Here is a 13,943-nt window from a genome sequence, read left to right on the forward strand (position 1 = left end):
GAAGATTATATAATATCTAGATTATATAAAATCTAGCTGAATGTGAATTTAGCTCTTAGTAGAGTTTCGCTTTGTGCCATCTGAATTCCCTGCAAAGTTCATCAGTTATTTGCGGTACCAAACAAAACTCAAACATTAAATTTCAAAAAATTTCGTCAATTAGCTCCTTATATATGGCCCGCATAAAGATCCAGTTCAAGCTAGTAAAGCAACCCAAATAAACTCAGATACAAAATTTCATCAAGATACACACTTGCACACACAGACTAACAACCCGACATCTCTTTAAAAATAATTTATTTCCCTACCATGAATAAGTGCGTTCTCACCAAAAATTTGACATCTAAAATATTATGCTATCACATATCCTCCTCCGTTATTGTATGCAATGCGGTTGGTAATAAGTAAGAAAACCAAATTGTTATGTTTAGAACTTCCATAAGAAGTAAAGTTTATAGGTCCCACAGTGGAAGAATTAATGAGGGGAACTGAACGGTTTTCATCTTTTGCAATAATGTTTATGCGGAAAATTGAAAGAGTCCACTTGCAAAGTTACTTATGAATAGAAACAGTTTCTACTTCAATTTTTCTACACATACAAGTAATGTTATTAATAAATCTTCTTTATATAATTTAAACTTAACATAGTCTCATCGCAAATAGAAATGCAAAATTTTGAATCTTTTACCGAAAATTTGCTTAATATTCGAATTTCCCGAATTAGCTATACAAATATTTTAAAAAAGACCCTGTTAATTAAATAAGGTTAGCATATATTTCAATATATTATATGAAAAGAACTATAAATTTGAATAATCTGATACCAAAAACACTTATAATCTTATTGAAATTTAGGAAGCATAATTGCTTTATAAACCAAATTAAATGAATTCGTTCGAGCGTATAATTAATCCCGTCAAATCAGGGAAAAACTTTCTAAATCACAAATTTTGCAAAAAATTTCCAATACAATTTTCTCTGTACCTATTCTATAATAATGTAAGGTTTTTTTTTTTGTTATTTTTTTCTTGAATTAAAATTAAATTAACTAAATTTGCTTATCGGTGGAAATTTTTCCGAATCCAATATCCTTCTTTTGAATTTAATTTCAAATTATTTTCATAAGAATTTTGTAAACATTAAATGAAAATTGTTCAACCAAACGTTAAAGAAATTAATCGAGAATATTTTTAGTAAATTTAGAAAAAAACAATGGTTTGTACAGTAGGATTTTTCCGTAGCACAAGTGAAAATATTTTTTTTTCTGCTGCTTAAGTTGTTTCATTAATGAAACAACATCATGTTATGTTTGTATGTATTATAAGAAGTATTATGCAATTATATTCGGCCCAATTTCAAGGTTAATTAGGTGTATTAAAACATTCGTTAGTTTCAATGAGTTCGACTTCTAATCTCAGGGAGGAAATTTTGGAATACCTGTTGCTTTTCGCGATAAAACACGAGAGCCCTTATTTTTATGTGTTTTTGCATAATTTAAAAATTGTTATGGTTTCGCTGTAATAGGTTGTCAAAAAACAGTAATTTAAGGAGTGAGAGCTTTAAAAAGAGGGGAAGTAAGTCCAACTATTTCTATTAAAGAAGTAGGTTTCTTGCCAACATCTACTCTATGCTTTCTATCATAAAGAGTGTAGAAGTTTTGTAAAATACGAAAAGAACGGACAAAAAAAAAAGTAAACTGATAAGTGCATTTTTGTTTTTTCAAATTTGTAGGAAATTTATTCTCGAAAACAATCAATTTAATTTAAATTTTATACCTGAAAAGACTACAATAAAATTTATTTAACGCAAAAATATTTAAGGCAAAAATCGTGTACATCGTTAAAAAGTGAAACCGTTTCCCATTTGTATTTCATATTGTCTTCAAGGTTCTTTTCTTTTGTTTAAATTAATAATGAAACTTAAAGCTAAATAGTATTGTGAAAACAAAAAAATTCCCTATAAGAAGTATAAGAAAAATTCCTAAGTTAAAACTTGAATATTTCACGTCTTTGTACTTTGCTTGTGTCACGCCTTGATGTCATTTTATACATATAACAAAATTACATTAATATCTTCAGAATTATTATGAAGGTCAATACCAAATAAATTGGTAAATACAAATATATTAGGTTACTTAATGGGAATAGTATAATTTGTGCTAGAAAACAGTAACTGTTCAATATTTCCTACTGATGAGATAAAAATTATTCTAATAAGAAAATGTTTTGCTTAAAAAACTCTACTAAACTTGATGTTATATGGACAACTATAACAATATATTGTAAAATGATAATTGTAATAGTGTCGACAAATATTCTAAATATCATCGACAAATATTCTAAATTCATTATTACATCAAGGGTTGTAGAGAACTAGGAAACAACGACATAATATCAAATTTCTAAAACTTCCACTTCTATATAACATATTACAATAGCTTTTTAATTCTGACCTTACTGTAAAATTGCTATAAATTTTCATTCCGAACTTCCGAGTAATAAAAACGAATTTTTTGAAGAATGATCCCTGAAATAAAATTGTTGGCAATCAATCGTTAAAAAAATCGTTGCAGGTATAGAAAACATGCATGCGGCAAGAGGTAAAAAAGATTGCGTATATTTTTTGAAAATTTTCAATATTTAAAAAAAAGTACTTATTGCCTCTATTTTCTTTACTTATTGGCATTTAAACTATTTTTGGAATTTTCAAATACAATTTTGTAATCTTCATGTTCCCTGAACAAAAGGTTTAAAAAATTCTAGGTCCACAACTGGAATAGAAATGTCATTATCTTACAAAATCAGCATAAATTTATCGTTTTATTTTAATGCCATGGGAAATAATGGTCTGGGATATATAATATACATACATATTATCTTTCATCGCCGAGTTCTGAGTGGATTTGGCCTGAAATTAATTATATAAGTATAGTAATAGAGTCATAGGTTTTGTTACTTCCACTATGTTTTGGAAAATATTTAAGCTATGAACTGCTGCGGTTTAACATAAACTATATGAATAACAGAGACTATTTGATTCAAAGTTGATAGGTGGCATGAGTCGCTGTGAGAACTATAAAGTTTCAGTTATGAAACATTCGTATAAGTAAGATTATCATTCGTACGTATATCACAGTTTACAGGTATATAACAATTTTACTTTCCTGCCCAAAAACTTATTACTCTTCACAAATTCTTAATAATCATTTTTACAAATCTTTACGTTCATTCAACTTTTAAGTAAGTAAGGGTGTGAACGTCAATATGTAAAGTTTATACATAATTTTTCTAAATTAAAATTTTTTAAATTTCTCCCATTTTCTGAATTACGTTTTCGAATTTTTTTTACATTTAATTGTAGGCGAAAATAATGGAAACTTTATGAATTTGCAATTTTCTATTCAAATAAGTAATAAGAAAATTTCAAAATAATTTCAATACATTTTTTTTTTCTTTTATTTGTACTTACTGATGCGTTGTAACATTGAAAAATAAATGACTGTATTGTGGTGCTGAATCTTCTGGACCATGTGGTGCTGGAAAACTCATTGTTAATAATACAGGTTTTCTTTGGTTCTGTTGTTTTGATTGCCTTAAAAATGCTATCGAATCATTTGCTATTAAATCTGTATAATAATCCTGTACAAAAACAAAAAAAAAAGTAAATTGAAATCAATAATTAAATCCCATACATTAAATATTTTATAAAAACAAAAATATTAATCATAAATTAAAACTTACTTTAGCATAATCAAAACCATGTCGAATTTTTTGACCATTCATATTAATACTATAATTATAATACTTTGAATTCATAATTAAACCACCCCATTCTCTCCAACCAGGTGGTATATAAGAACCATTATATTTATTTAAATATTTTCCAAAATAACCAGTTCTATAACCGGCATTCGATAGATATGTTGCAAATGATCTTGTTTCATGTGTTGCTTGCCATTGTGGACTGGAGCAATTATCATTATTTGTGAATACCATATGATTATGTACATACATGCCAGTTAATAACGATGAACGTGCTGGACAACACATTGGTGTTGTTGTATATGCATGACGAAATTCAGCACCACCATCCCTTAATAATCGCTGTGTGCGAGGCATAAAATTTAAAGAACCTGAAAATTTTATTTTACAAATATTTTATTTTTCTACATTTGAGAAAGTTTTTTTTTTTATCTTAAAGATCGGAACATTTCTATTTCTGAGACAAATTTACCAAAAAGCAATATAAAATATGGAGGACAAAATAAAATTAAATACTCTGATTTCAGACGAACGGCCGAGTTTTAAACGACGAACAACTTTTTTCATTAATATTTTACATTATTAAACAATCGATCATGTAAATCTTATCAAATATCTTAATAACACTAATTGGAGACTCGATAAATTTTCTACGAAACTCTTTTATTTTGGAAATTAAATTAAATTTTTATGTTTTCAAATATGTTAATATATTTACCTAATTCAACATCTTGATCATCAGTTAAAATTAATATAATATTTGGCTTTTTCTCACGTGCAGCTCCAGCACCAGCAAATAAACTGTCAAATTCAAAATTATTTCCTGATATAGATTTGCCATTATTATTATTATTATTATTGCTAATACTACCGCTATAACTATTGGTATTACTGTTAATGCTACTTGCGCTACTACCACTATTATTAACCGATGATAGTAACGATTGCTGTGAATAATTTACGTTACTTTTTTTGACACGTTTACTCAAATCATGATAATTTTGAAGATTAGATTTTTGATTTGTTGATGCTGTTAAATAATCAACATTATATGAATGACGATGTTGATTATGTTGTTGATTATGTTGCTGATGATGCTGCTGATGATGTTGCTGATGATGTTTATGTTGTTTAGTTTTGTGTTGATGATGATTTTCTGAGGCAAATGATTCTAAATTAATAAAATAGATAACTAAAAATATCACAATAATTTCTTTTCGATGATAAATTTTCATTGTTTTAGTGTTTTTTTTTTTCTTCTGCTAATTTTGTTATTTTTACAAGATATTTTAAATTCTATGGTGCAGTTTATTATTATTATTATTATTTTTTTGCTTTTTGTTTGTGTTTTGTTACGCTTTCATAAAATTAATATCACAGCATTCAGTTTTGTTGTTTTTGATATTGCTGGCAAATTTTTTTATAAGTTGTCGTCCTTTAATTATTAATGTCATAATTTTTTAAATACTTGATTACATGTATGTATGTATGTATGTGTTATAAATATTTCCTACATTTATGGTTAATTTTTTGTGTTTTATATTCTAATTCGACAATTTGCAATTTTTATTATTTTTTGTTGACCAATCTTTGTAATGAATCTGAAATTAGAAAAAGAAGTTTATGATTAACTATTGGCTATTAATGAAATATTTTGATTGAAATATTTTCATAAAAATTTTCAAAAAATATTCAAAAATAAAAAAGCCTACTAGATTCAATCTAATTCACTATTCACCCTTCAATCCAAAAAATGTCAGATGCTTATTGCAAACATTTATCTTAATAATATCAACAAACATTTAATTTAATTAAGGCTAAATTTTTTTATTGCCTTATTGTTTTTCTAAGCTATCACCTTTTCCAATTTCTAATAAATTAACTCATTTTTTATAAACAAACCCACCCCCTCCACTTTAAATTTATGCAATAAGTCATGAACGTAAACAAATATGTAATAATAATAGCAGACACCATTATTTTATATTAATGCCAATTGCCAATCAAGGTTTGAAAAATGTTTGTTTTTCTTCTAAATTACTTAATTGAAATGTGATTTTTTGCAAACCAAATTGGTTGAAGAGCTATATTTTTTAAAATTTTGTGTTAAAAATTCAATCTGAGTTCAACTCTGTTTTAAAAATTTTAAATTTTTAAAACTTCTAGGTACATTGTATGTGATAGCATATATGTAGATGCATATATAGCTATAGCAACTCCTATAAAATTATTATATGCGTATATACCGTAAATATAACATGGTATCTAAATAAATTTTCCATATCCTACAGAAAATTTTTAAACCAAATTTGTATTTTTTAATATTCGCTCCAATTTAATTAAATGTTATCATTGAATTAAATAAAATGAAAGATTTAAAAACCATTTTTCTTTTTTTTAAATAATTTTTTTGCATAAAATTTTCGTCTTCTTTATGGGTTTTGTTAAGAGGATAAATCATTTTCTTTGCTTTATACTTTCAAAGTTTTACACAACAAAAAAAATAAAAACAAAAAAATTCTACATTTTTAAATAGAATATTTTTTTTTTATTTTCTTTGTAAAACAGAAAAGATGTTTTGGAAAAGTGGTGGCATAAAATGTGATGATGTAAAACAAAAAAAAAAAAACAAATTTTCTTTTACTATCACTCGTCTACGTTGAAAGAAACCGATGCTTCACACAGTCATTTTTCGAGCGTCAGTTAAGATTTCAAGAAAATTTATTTTTTTTTTGTTTCTGTTTGAAAAATTTACATAACATTTTTAACACGTTGAAAATTCTTTTGCATATGTCATATGAGTCTTGATATCACATATACATTTGTATATATATATATATATGCATATATATGGAAAAAAGAAAAAATAATAAGGAAATTTCAAAATAAGAAAAAAAAACAAGAAAAATACCATTTCGTAATGTTATTTGCATTATTTCTGCTTTAAATGTCGTATAAAAAAATGTCAAAAATAATAAAAAGTTTATGTGAAATAAAATAGCTGCATATATGTACATAAAGAAAAAAAAAATTATATATGTATAAAAGTAAATTGCTTATAACGAAATTCATCTCAGTCACACTAAAAACTGTAATCAAAGTTGAATTTGTGCTTTGTAAAGAGCTAACTGAAAAATTTTAAGAAAGAATACCATATAATAACAGTGGTAAGAACAGCATGTAAAATACCACATTAATATCGTGCCGGTTAAAAAATTTGAAGAAAACAGGAGCTTTGGAATATATTTGTGAGGGGTACGTAAAATTTGAAAAACAAGAGAGATTGCAATGCAAATATATTATAAAGAGAGAGAGAGAGAGAAATGAAAAAGAAGAGAGAATTCTAATATCTAATATAACCGGGCCATTTGAAAATTTAAATAGCAAAAAGTGCGGCTTTTCAAAAAGCAGTATAAATAATGTAATTTGTTTTATAACAGGGAAGCCTTTAAATAAATTGTAACAGAGGTATTTTGCAACCAGTTCTTATTCTTATGGTCATTCGGGTAAATAGAAACACAATTCCCGGTTTAAATAAACTCATCACACACAATTATTAAGACTTCAGAATTCTAAACTAAATTAAAATAAAAAAAATTGCGGTAGCCAAAGCTATTTTTTTTCTGGAAGATTTAAAAGTTTTGCCCTTCACACAAATTAATTTTGGTAATTCTAATATTCAATTTGCAAAAAAATAAAAAAAAAATATAGAAAAACGAAATTCGCTAACAGTTTCAGTGAACATTTCATGTTTCATAAAAATTAAAATTTTTTATTTTATATTTTTGCAGTATTAAGAAATTTTAAAATACAAAAATGTCAAAGGAAATTGAGTGTGTAAGTACGTGCTCGCGTAAACTAATAAATATCCCGCTAGCAAAAACGTCAAGCGATCATATATGTAAACACAAATTTTGACATATGAAAAGCAATTTAATTTTTTTTTAATATCTAATTTTTGGATTTTTTTTTTACACAAATTTTGTAGTTCAATTTTTCAAAACTTAAATTTGGGACTGAGAATCTAAAACATTGAAAAATGTTAAACAAAGCATAACAAAGATTTTTCTTCTTTTAATTTTAATTTGATTCGAAAGTTCGGGCCCTAAGTTCAAAAAACAATATCATATTTAAAATACATAAAAAATTTACATATAAAACAAATTTCACCCTCGATTTCTGGCAATTTTGTCAATATAGACCTTTTCATTGATCTTTATCTGTCTAAATTAATGAGTCTATATTCTTAGACTCATTGTGACATAACCAGTTAAAATGAATATTGGAAAATAAAATACAATACCCACTTTTTTTTTAGATTTTCTTTAAAAAATAATATTTTTTTTCATTACAGCGACTAGATAGAAAAATATTTATACCTATTCTAGCAAAGTACATACAATCATCCCAGAATTGCAACTCAATTCCAAACTAAATTCCAAAAATCTGACGATTTTATTCTCAATTTAATTAAATCAAAATGTAAACTGAATCTGTTTCTGTTTACTAATCTTATCCAATATAAAACTACTTCACTCTACATATGTACATATACTGATATGTAATTTAAGTATTTCCACCAGTATTTATATTTACAGTATTCTTTCACCTGATTTAATAAATAAATATATGTAATGCTAAAATTTCAATTTGCAACATTTTATATTAAAATTTTACTTTTATTTGTACTTTCGCTACTATCCTTCAGAGTACTCTAAATTTTAAATATTTAGGTGAATTGTTAAATAATGCATTGTACATATGTATATATATATTTTGTATATATGTGTATACAGGAATGAATGAATTTTCTCTTATAATACATTATAAATTGAAAAATCAATATTTTTAAAGCAAATTTAAAGATATAATAATATTATGTAAATGTGTGTATATGAAAATCAAAAGAAATGATGAAAAAATTTACGATCAAATATTTTAAAGCGTATAAATTTTATTATTCCAGTTTAATACCCCAAAAGGTTGTAAATACTTATTTTGAAATTGATACCTGAATTTTCTAACAAATCTAAAACTAAAATATATTTATTATATTTTATAATAGAATAATATTGCAATATACTTGTTAATTTGGGTTAATATAAAATGGGAAAGCAATAAAATGTATGGTATCAGCATGTATGGTATCCTCTATATAATCACCTAATCTATACATATCTCTATACTTGTATAGTTTGTTACATTTTCAGACAATTCCAATATATTTTGAAAGAAGTGTTCTTTTTAGTTTTGTTCCTTTGGCATCTTACGAGAAGTAAGAAGAAATTCCATTTTACCTTCACCGACAGTCTTGCCCCTTAAAATTTTCCAAAAATATAATTTTTGGTTACCTATTTCTCAGACACCATAGTTTCTATAACAATAATCTTTGCGTCACATGCTGTTTGAGCTCATCAGGAGGAATGAACTCGAACAAAATATGTAAGGGAATTTATCTCACTTAACAGAAAACTAACATACAACAAATGATCTGTAGGCATGATGCAACCGCTATGTCGATGAACAATACGATCTACAACATTAATTATTTTTTAATCCCAAAATATACCCTTAAAACTTAATTTGATCAATTCACAAGTTAGTAAAATTTTTTATGATAGAGCAAATTATTTACAATTTTTCCTATAAGTATGCAATATTATATGAAATTAACAAAAAAATATTTCGTTAAACCATCACTTATAAAAATTATAATATAATATTTAAATATTAAAGAGGTATGAACTTAAATTATTAAAAACTGTTCTACATATTATGCGTTTAATACATTGCATTTTTTAAAATTGACAATGTTAACATGTTAAATGCAAATGTACACTTTATCTTCTTGTTGCATATTTTAATCATCATTTATTTAACATTCATTTTCATTCATCTTTTATTCAAAAATAAAGTGTAGAAGGGATAAAAGCAAAAAATTTTGTTTATTTATTTAAAGTAGATTTTAATTGTTTTAAACTATGCCTTTCACTTTTTATTCACCTTGAAATTTAAAAAAAAAAATTTTCTTAAGTCTCTTAGCACATTTACATAATATGTGTTTGTTTTAATGTGACCATATTACATTATTTTATTTTTAGAATAAACGTAATACAATTAAAATTTCTAATATAATAATTTTTATAAATTATTATTAGATCATCATAAAAATTTTTATTATAACGTTGATATTAGTATTATATTTGCATAATAGTACCATTATTATTTTGAGTGCACAATCGCGGAATTATAATTCAGAATTTCAATATAAATTCGTTGGGATCAATGTTATTTATTGAGTCTGTATTATAAATCTAGACGTGAAGAGAACAAATATTTCTTTCAGTTCAGAAGAAATACTTTTCCAGTATAAAACTTATTCTAGAAAAGAAGTATAGTGCGAATTAAACTATGAATTACTTTAGAACAACTGCTCTATCGAAAGGTTTAAAGAGTAGTAAAATTTTAATAGAATTTTTTAAACACTTGAATATAATTTATGTAATAATTATTAACATGAAAAATTTACATCGTTAAAAGTATGTTAGAACATCATGTTATAAAAATCATTACAATAAAATGACGGACAGTAAATTTTTATGAGTTTTCTCCTTTTTCAAGGATATTAAAAATAATGAAAGTTTTTCTGCTAAACAATTTATTTGGAATAAAAATTATAATATTTCTCTTTTGATTATATAAATTAAACTTTTATGATATTTCTCAGTCATTATACATATATATATATATATATATATATATATATATATATATATTTGATATTTAAGAGAAAAAATATTTTCTTGCTTATTACATTTTAAATGTTCTTTAGTACAGTTTTAGTTTTCTTATACTTAATCGAAATTTAACGCATATAAATGAAATTTTTTATTAGTTTGTTGATAGCCTCTATAATATATCATTCATTTTTCTGTTTAATATATTCTATTTGTAATTATATACATAACTATTTTATGCTAATTAACATATAGATTTAATTTTGTGTAAATTAGAACTTTTATTTCCAAGATATTATTTTTTTTTATATTATTTGTTGAACAACAAATTCTTTTAAAGGCTTCACGCGACAAAAATGGTAAGGAATTTTAAATGATTCGAATATAAGTAAATAATAAAAGAATGTTCGCAAATGAATCACCAGAAAAATTGAGCTCGACCGAATGCTGTTCCGAAATGTTTCGAGTATTTATACGGACTCAAATATTAATATCAGACAAACTTTATACAGCTAATACTAGATTCTACAAATTTTCCCAGTCAGTAAAAAACTGTTAACAAATACATTAATAACTTTAATAATAAACTGAAAAAATTTCCATAATACTTTTAAATTACTAATCGAAAAACTTATTTTTTAAATGTCATATTAAATTCTGTGAAAAATTGCAATATTTTTTCATAGAACTTAATGTGACACAAGAAGTGAAAAAATTTACAAATAATAGCAAAAAACGAAGAAGAAATCCAATTTTTTTTATTTTCAAATTGGAAGAAACTTGTGATTCACAGGATAGGAGTAAATTTCGTTTTAACTAAAAAAAATTTGATTTCCTCTAAAATTATACCATCTGCGTTCTTCTTTTATTTTCGATTTAAAGTTCTTTTCTTTCTTCATCTTATTTCGGAAATCGATAATCAAAATTATTTGATCTCTCTTTTTTTATTTAAATAAATATAGAAAAACTTTCAAGGATCATAATCCTTCAATTCATAATTGAAAAATTCAACAAAACGAAATTTTGTAATTTTTTTTTTTTGATTTCTATATAATGTGGAAAACTCAGTTCTTATTCCATTTTACGTTATTTGAGAAATTATAAATGAAATTTGTTCATTTTGTTGCAAAATTTTTGAAAATTTTCCACTTCGTTCTATTCAATATTTAATGCTCTTTTATATTAAAGACAAAAATCTTAAATCTCTTTAAATAGTTTTACTTTTTCTTGGAAAAAAGATAATCTTAAATTTAAAAATACAAAAAATTAAAGTTCAAAACTTTTATCACTGTTTTTTAATAATAAAAAATAAAAATTTATTAAAATGAATTCGTTTTAAATGAATCTTCATTTAGCACTATAATTTTAATATTGTATTTAATTCATATAAGTACATAAGTAAGTAAGTAATTATTAAATATTCATAAGTACATAAATTCTTAATTTTTCTTTTTTGAATAATTGAAATGTATTACATGTTAACAAACAAACATGTAAAATATACAAACATAATAAATAATTCATATTTTTATAATTTATTCATTTTTCTTTCTCTTTTTATTTTTCCTTTTTTTTAAAATGAAATTACCAACCACCTTCTTAAACTGTTTTTAAATACATACCCAACCCACATTATGTGTATGACTTTTTTTTTTAAATAATTTCTGACTTCTGGTTCATCTTAAAGTAAAATACGTTTTGGCTGTCAAACTTTAGGGTATTGTAGTAGTAATTAATTATAATAATTACAATATTGCATATAATCAGGGGCATTTCATATAATAATAAATAAAAGTAAACTTTTTAAAAAGAAGTTAGAAACTTTTTAAAACTATTTAAAAGAAAGTTAGAGCAAAATACTCATATAAACTTCATATATATACAATGAAAATTTGCATTTTTCGCATGTTTTCTAAGCGCATTTAACACGTTTTACTGGCAACACAATGAGAGAGAGAGGAAAATGTTATATATGGATTAACTTTTAGATGTCATTGTAGCGTATCGAAAAAAAATAATAACAAAAATTTTCGAGAAATTTCGAGTTTTTATAGAAAAAAAAAATCAAAAAAGAAATTCTGACTTGGATGAGCTTTATCTATAAAACTTAGGCTGAAATCAAATTGATTGTGACCGAAAATTAAGAGCAATGAATCGACTGTGAAACCAGCTCCCAATGATTACTCTATGTCGCATTGTTCCAAAGTTATAAGCATTTATTTATATGTAGGAAAAATCTGGTACATTTTTTTTTTCAACAGACTGTAGTTCGAAAACGAGTATATCTTCACCCCGCTCCACCACACCCATACAATTTTTTGCTGGAAATTGATCAAAGAATCATCCCTGATTGGACAGTTTATGCGAAATACCCTGTATAACAGAATTGCATATTTCATCAGATTTATGTATTGGTGATTAAATTATTTAATTATATTTATAAAATGAATTCATATTTATTGCAAATTTGTATTGGTTCCAAAAATATTTGAATATAGAAGCAAGAATAAATTTTCACATATTTTAAATCGGCTTATATTAATAATGTTATAATAGTTACCTCCAGAAACGAATCCTAAAATACATATAAGAAGGAAGTTTGATAACAGTTCTGCAATACGAAACATTCAGATTACGGTTCTTCAATAAGAAACTTCTTCCATGTAAAATAATTTTGTCAATGCTTTATTAATATTTTAGAGCTAAAACAATGTGTATATATCAATTTCATCATTGTCTCTACATAGAATATAAGAGCTAATGATATATACGCTTAATTTACGAAAATACTCACACGTCGCTTAAATTAAGCATTTTAAATGTAAAATAAAAATCATAATACCCTTTAAACATTATTATTTAAAATTAAGTATAACATGTGTACATGTTTATTTTTTTGTATTTTTGAAAAAAAAAAGCAAAACAAAAAACTAAATAACTTATGCGTGTTAAAGTGAAAAAATTTTTTTTTTACTTTTAAGGGTCAACCTACGCCATCATCTGAGATTTAATTTTATTTTATGAATGAAAATTAATTTTAATAATCCAAAAAAGAAATTACACACATATTCAAATAAATGATTTAAATATTATGAATTTTGTATATTGGCCTATACTTTGAACACATCTACATGCATGAATATACTCAATAAAGAGAAGTTGTGGGTAAGGGAAGATATAACTTGTATAAAACCCACATTCTATTGGTTTAATATATTTACGTATATATGCACATATATAGTGATACATGTATTTATGATGTAACCAAGAGCTCATGTCATTCTGTTGACTAATAAAGTGTCATAATTTTTAACAAAATTTAAACAAATTTTGAGCGATAGATGAGTTTTTTTTCGAGTTATATAAACATATACATATATATACATATGCATATGTACATGTATAACTATATAAAACTGAAATTGAAATATTTATTATAAAAAAA

At 24.5% G+C, this 13,943-nt stretch overlaps 1 protein-coding gene across 6 annotated transcripts in view; it reads right to left on the minus strand.

Annotated features, from left to right (window-relative positions):
* Positions 1-13,943, minus strand: part of LOC129609528 (extracellular sulfatase SULF-1 homolog) — a 68,794-nt gene that overhangs the window by 13,817 nt on the left and 41,034 nt on the right. For all 6 annotated transcript variants that reach the window (XM_055521490.1, XM_055521489.1, XM_055521491.1 and 3 more), the window contains exons 3-5: positions 4,480-5,362; positions 3,741-4,132; positions 3,469-3,638 (exon numbers count right to left, since the gene is read on the minus strand). In XM_055521490.1, the coding sequence (XP_055377465.1) occupies positions 3,469-3,638; positions 3,741-4,132; positions 4,480-4,996 (1,079 nt within the window). In that variant the 5' untranslated portion in view covers positions 4,997-5,362. The remainder of the gene's footprint in view (positions 1-3,468; positions 3,639-3,740; positions 4,133-4,479; positions 5,363-13,943) is intronic.

Source organism: Condylostylus longicornis, unplaced genomic scaffold, assembly GCF_029603195.1.
Source record: "Condylostylus longicornis isolate FDR11 unplaced genomic scaffold, ASM2960319v2 ptg000040l, whole genome shotgun sequence".
Classification (NCBI taxonomy): Eukaryota; Metazoa; Arthropoda; class Insecta; order Diptera; family Dolichopodidae; genus Condylostylus; species Condylostylus longicornis.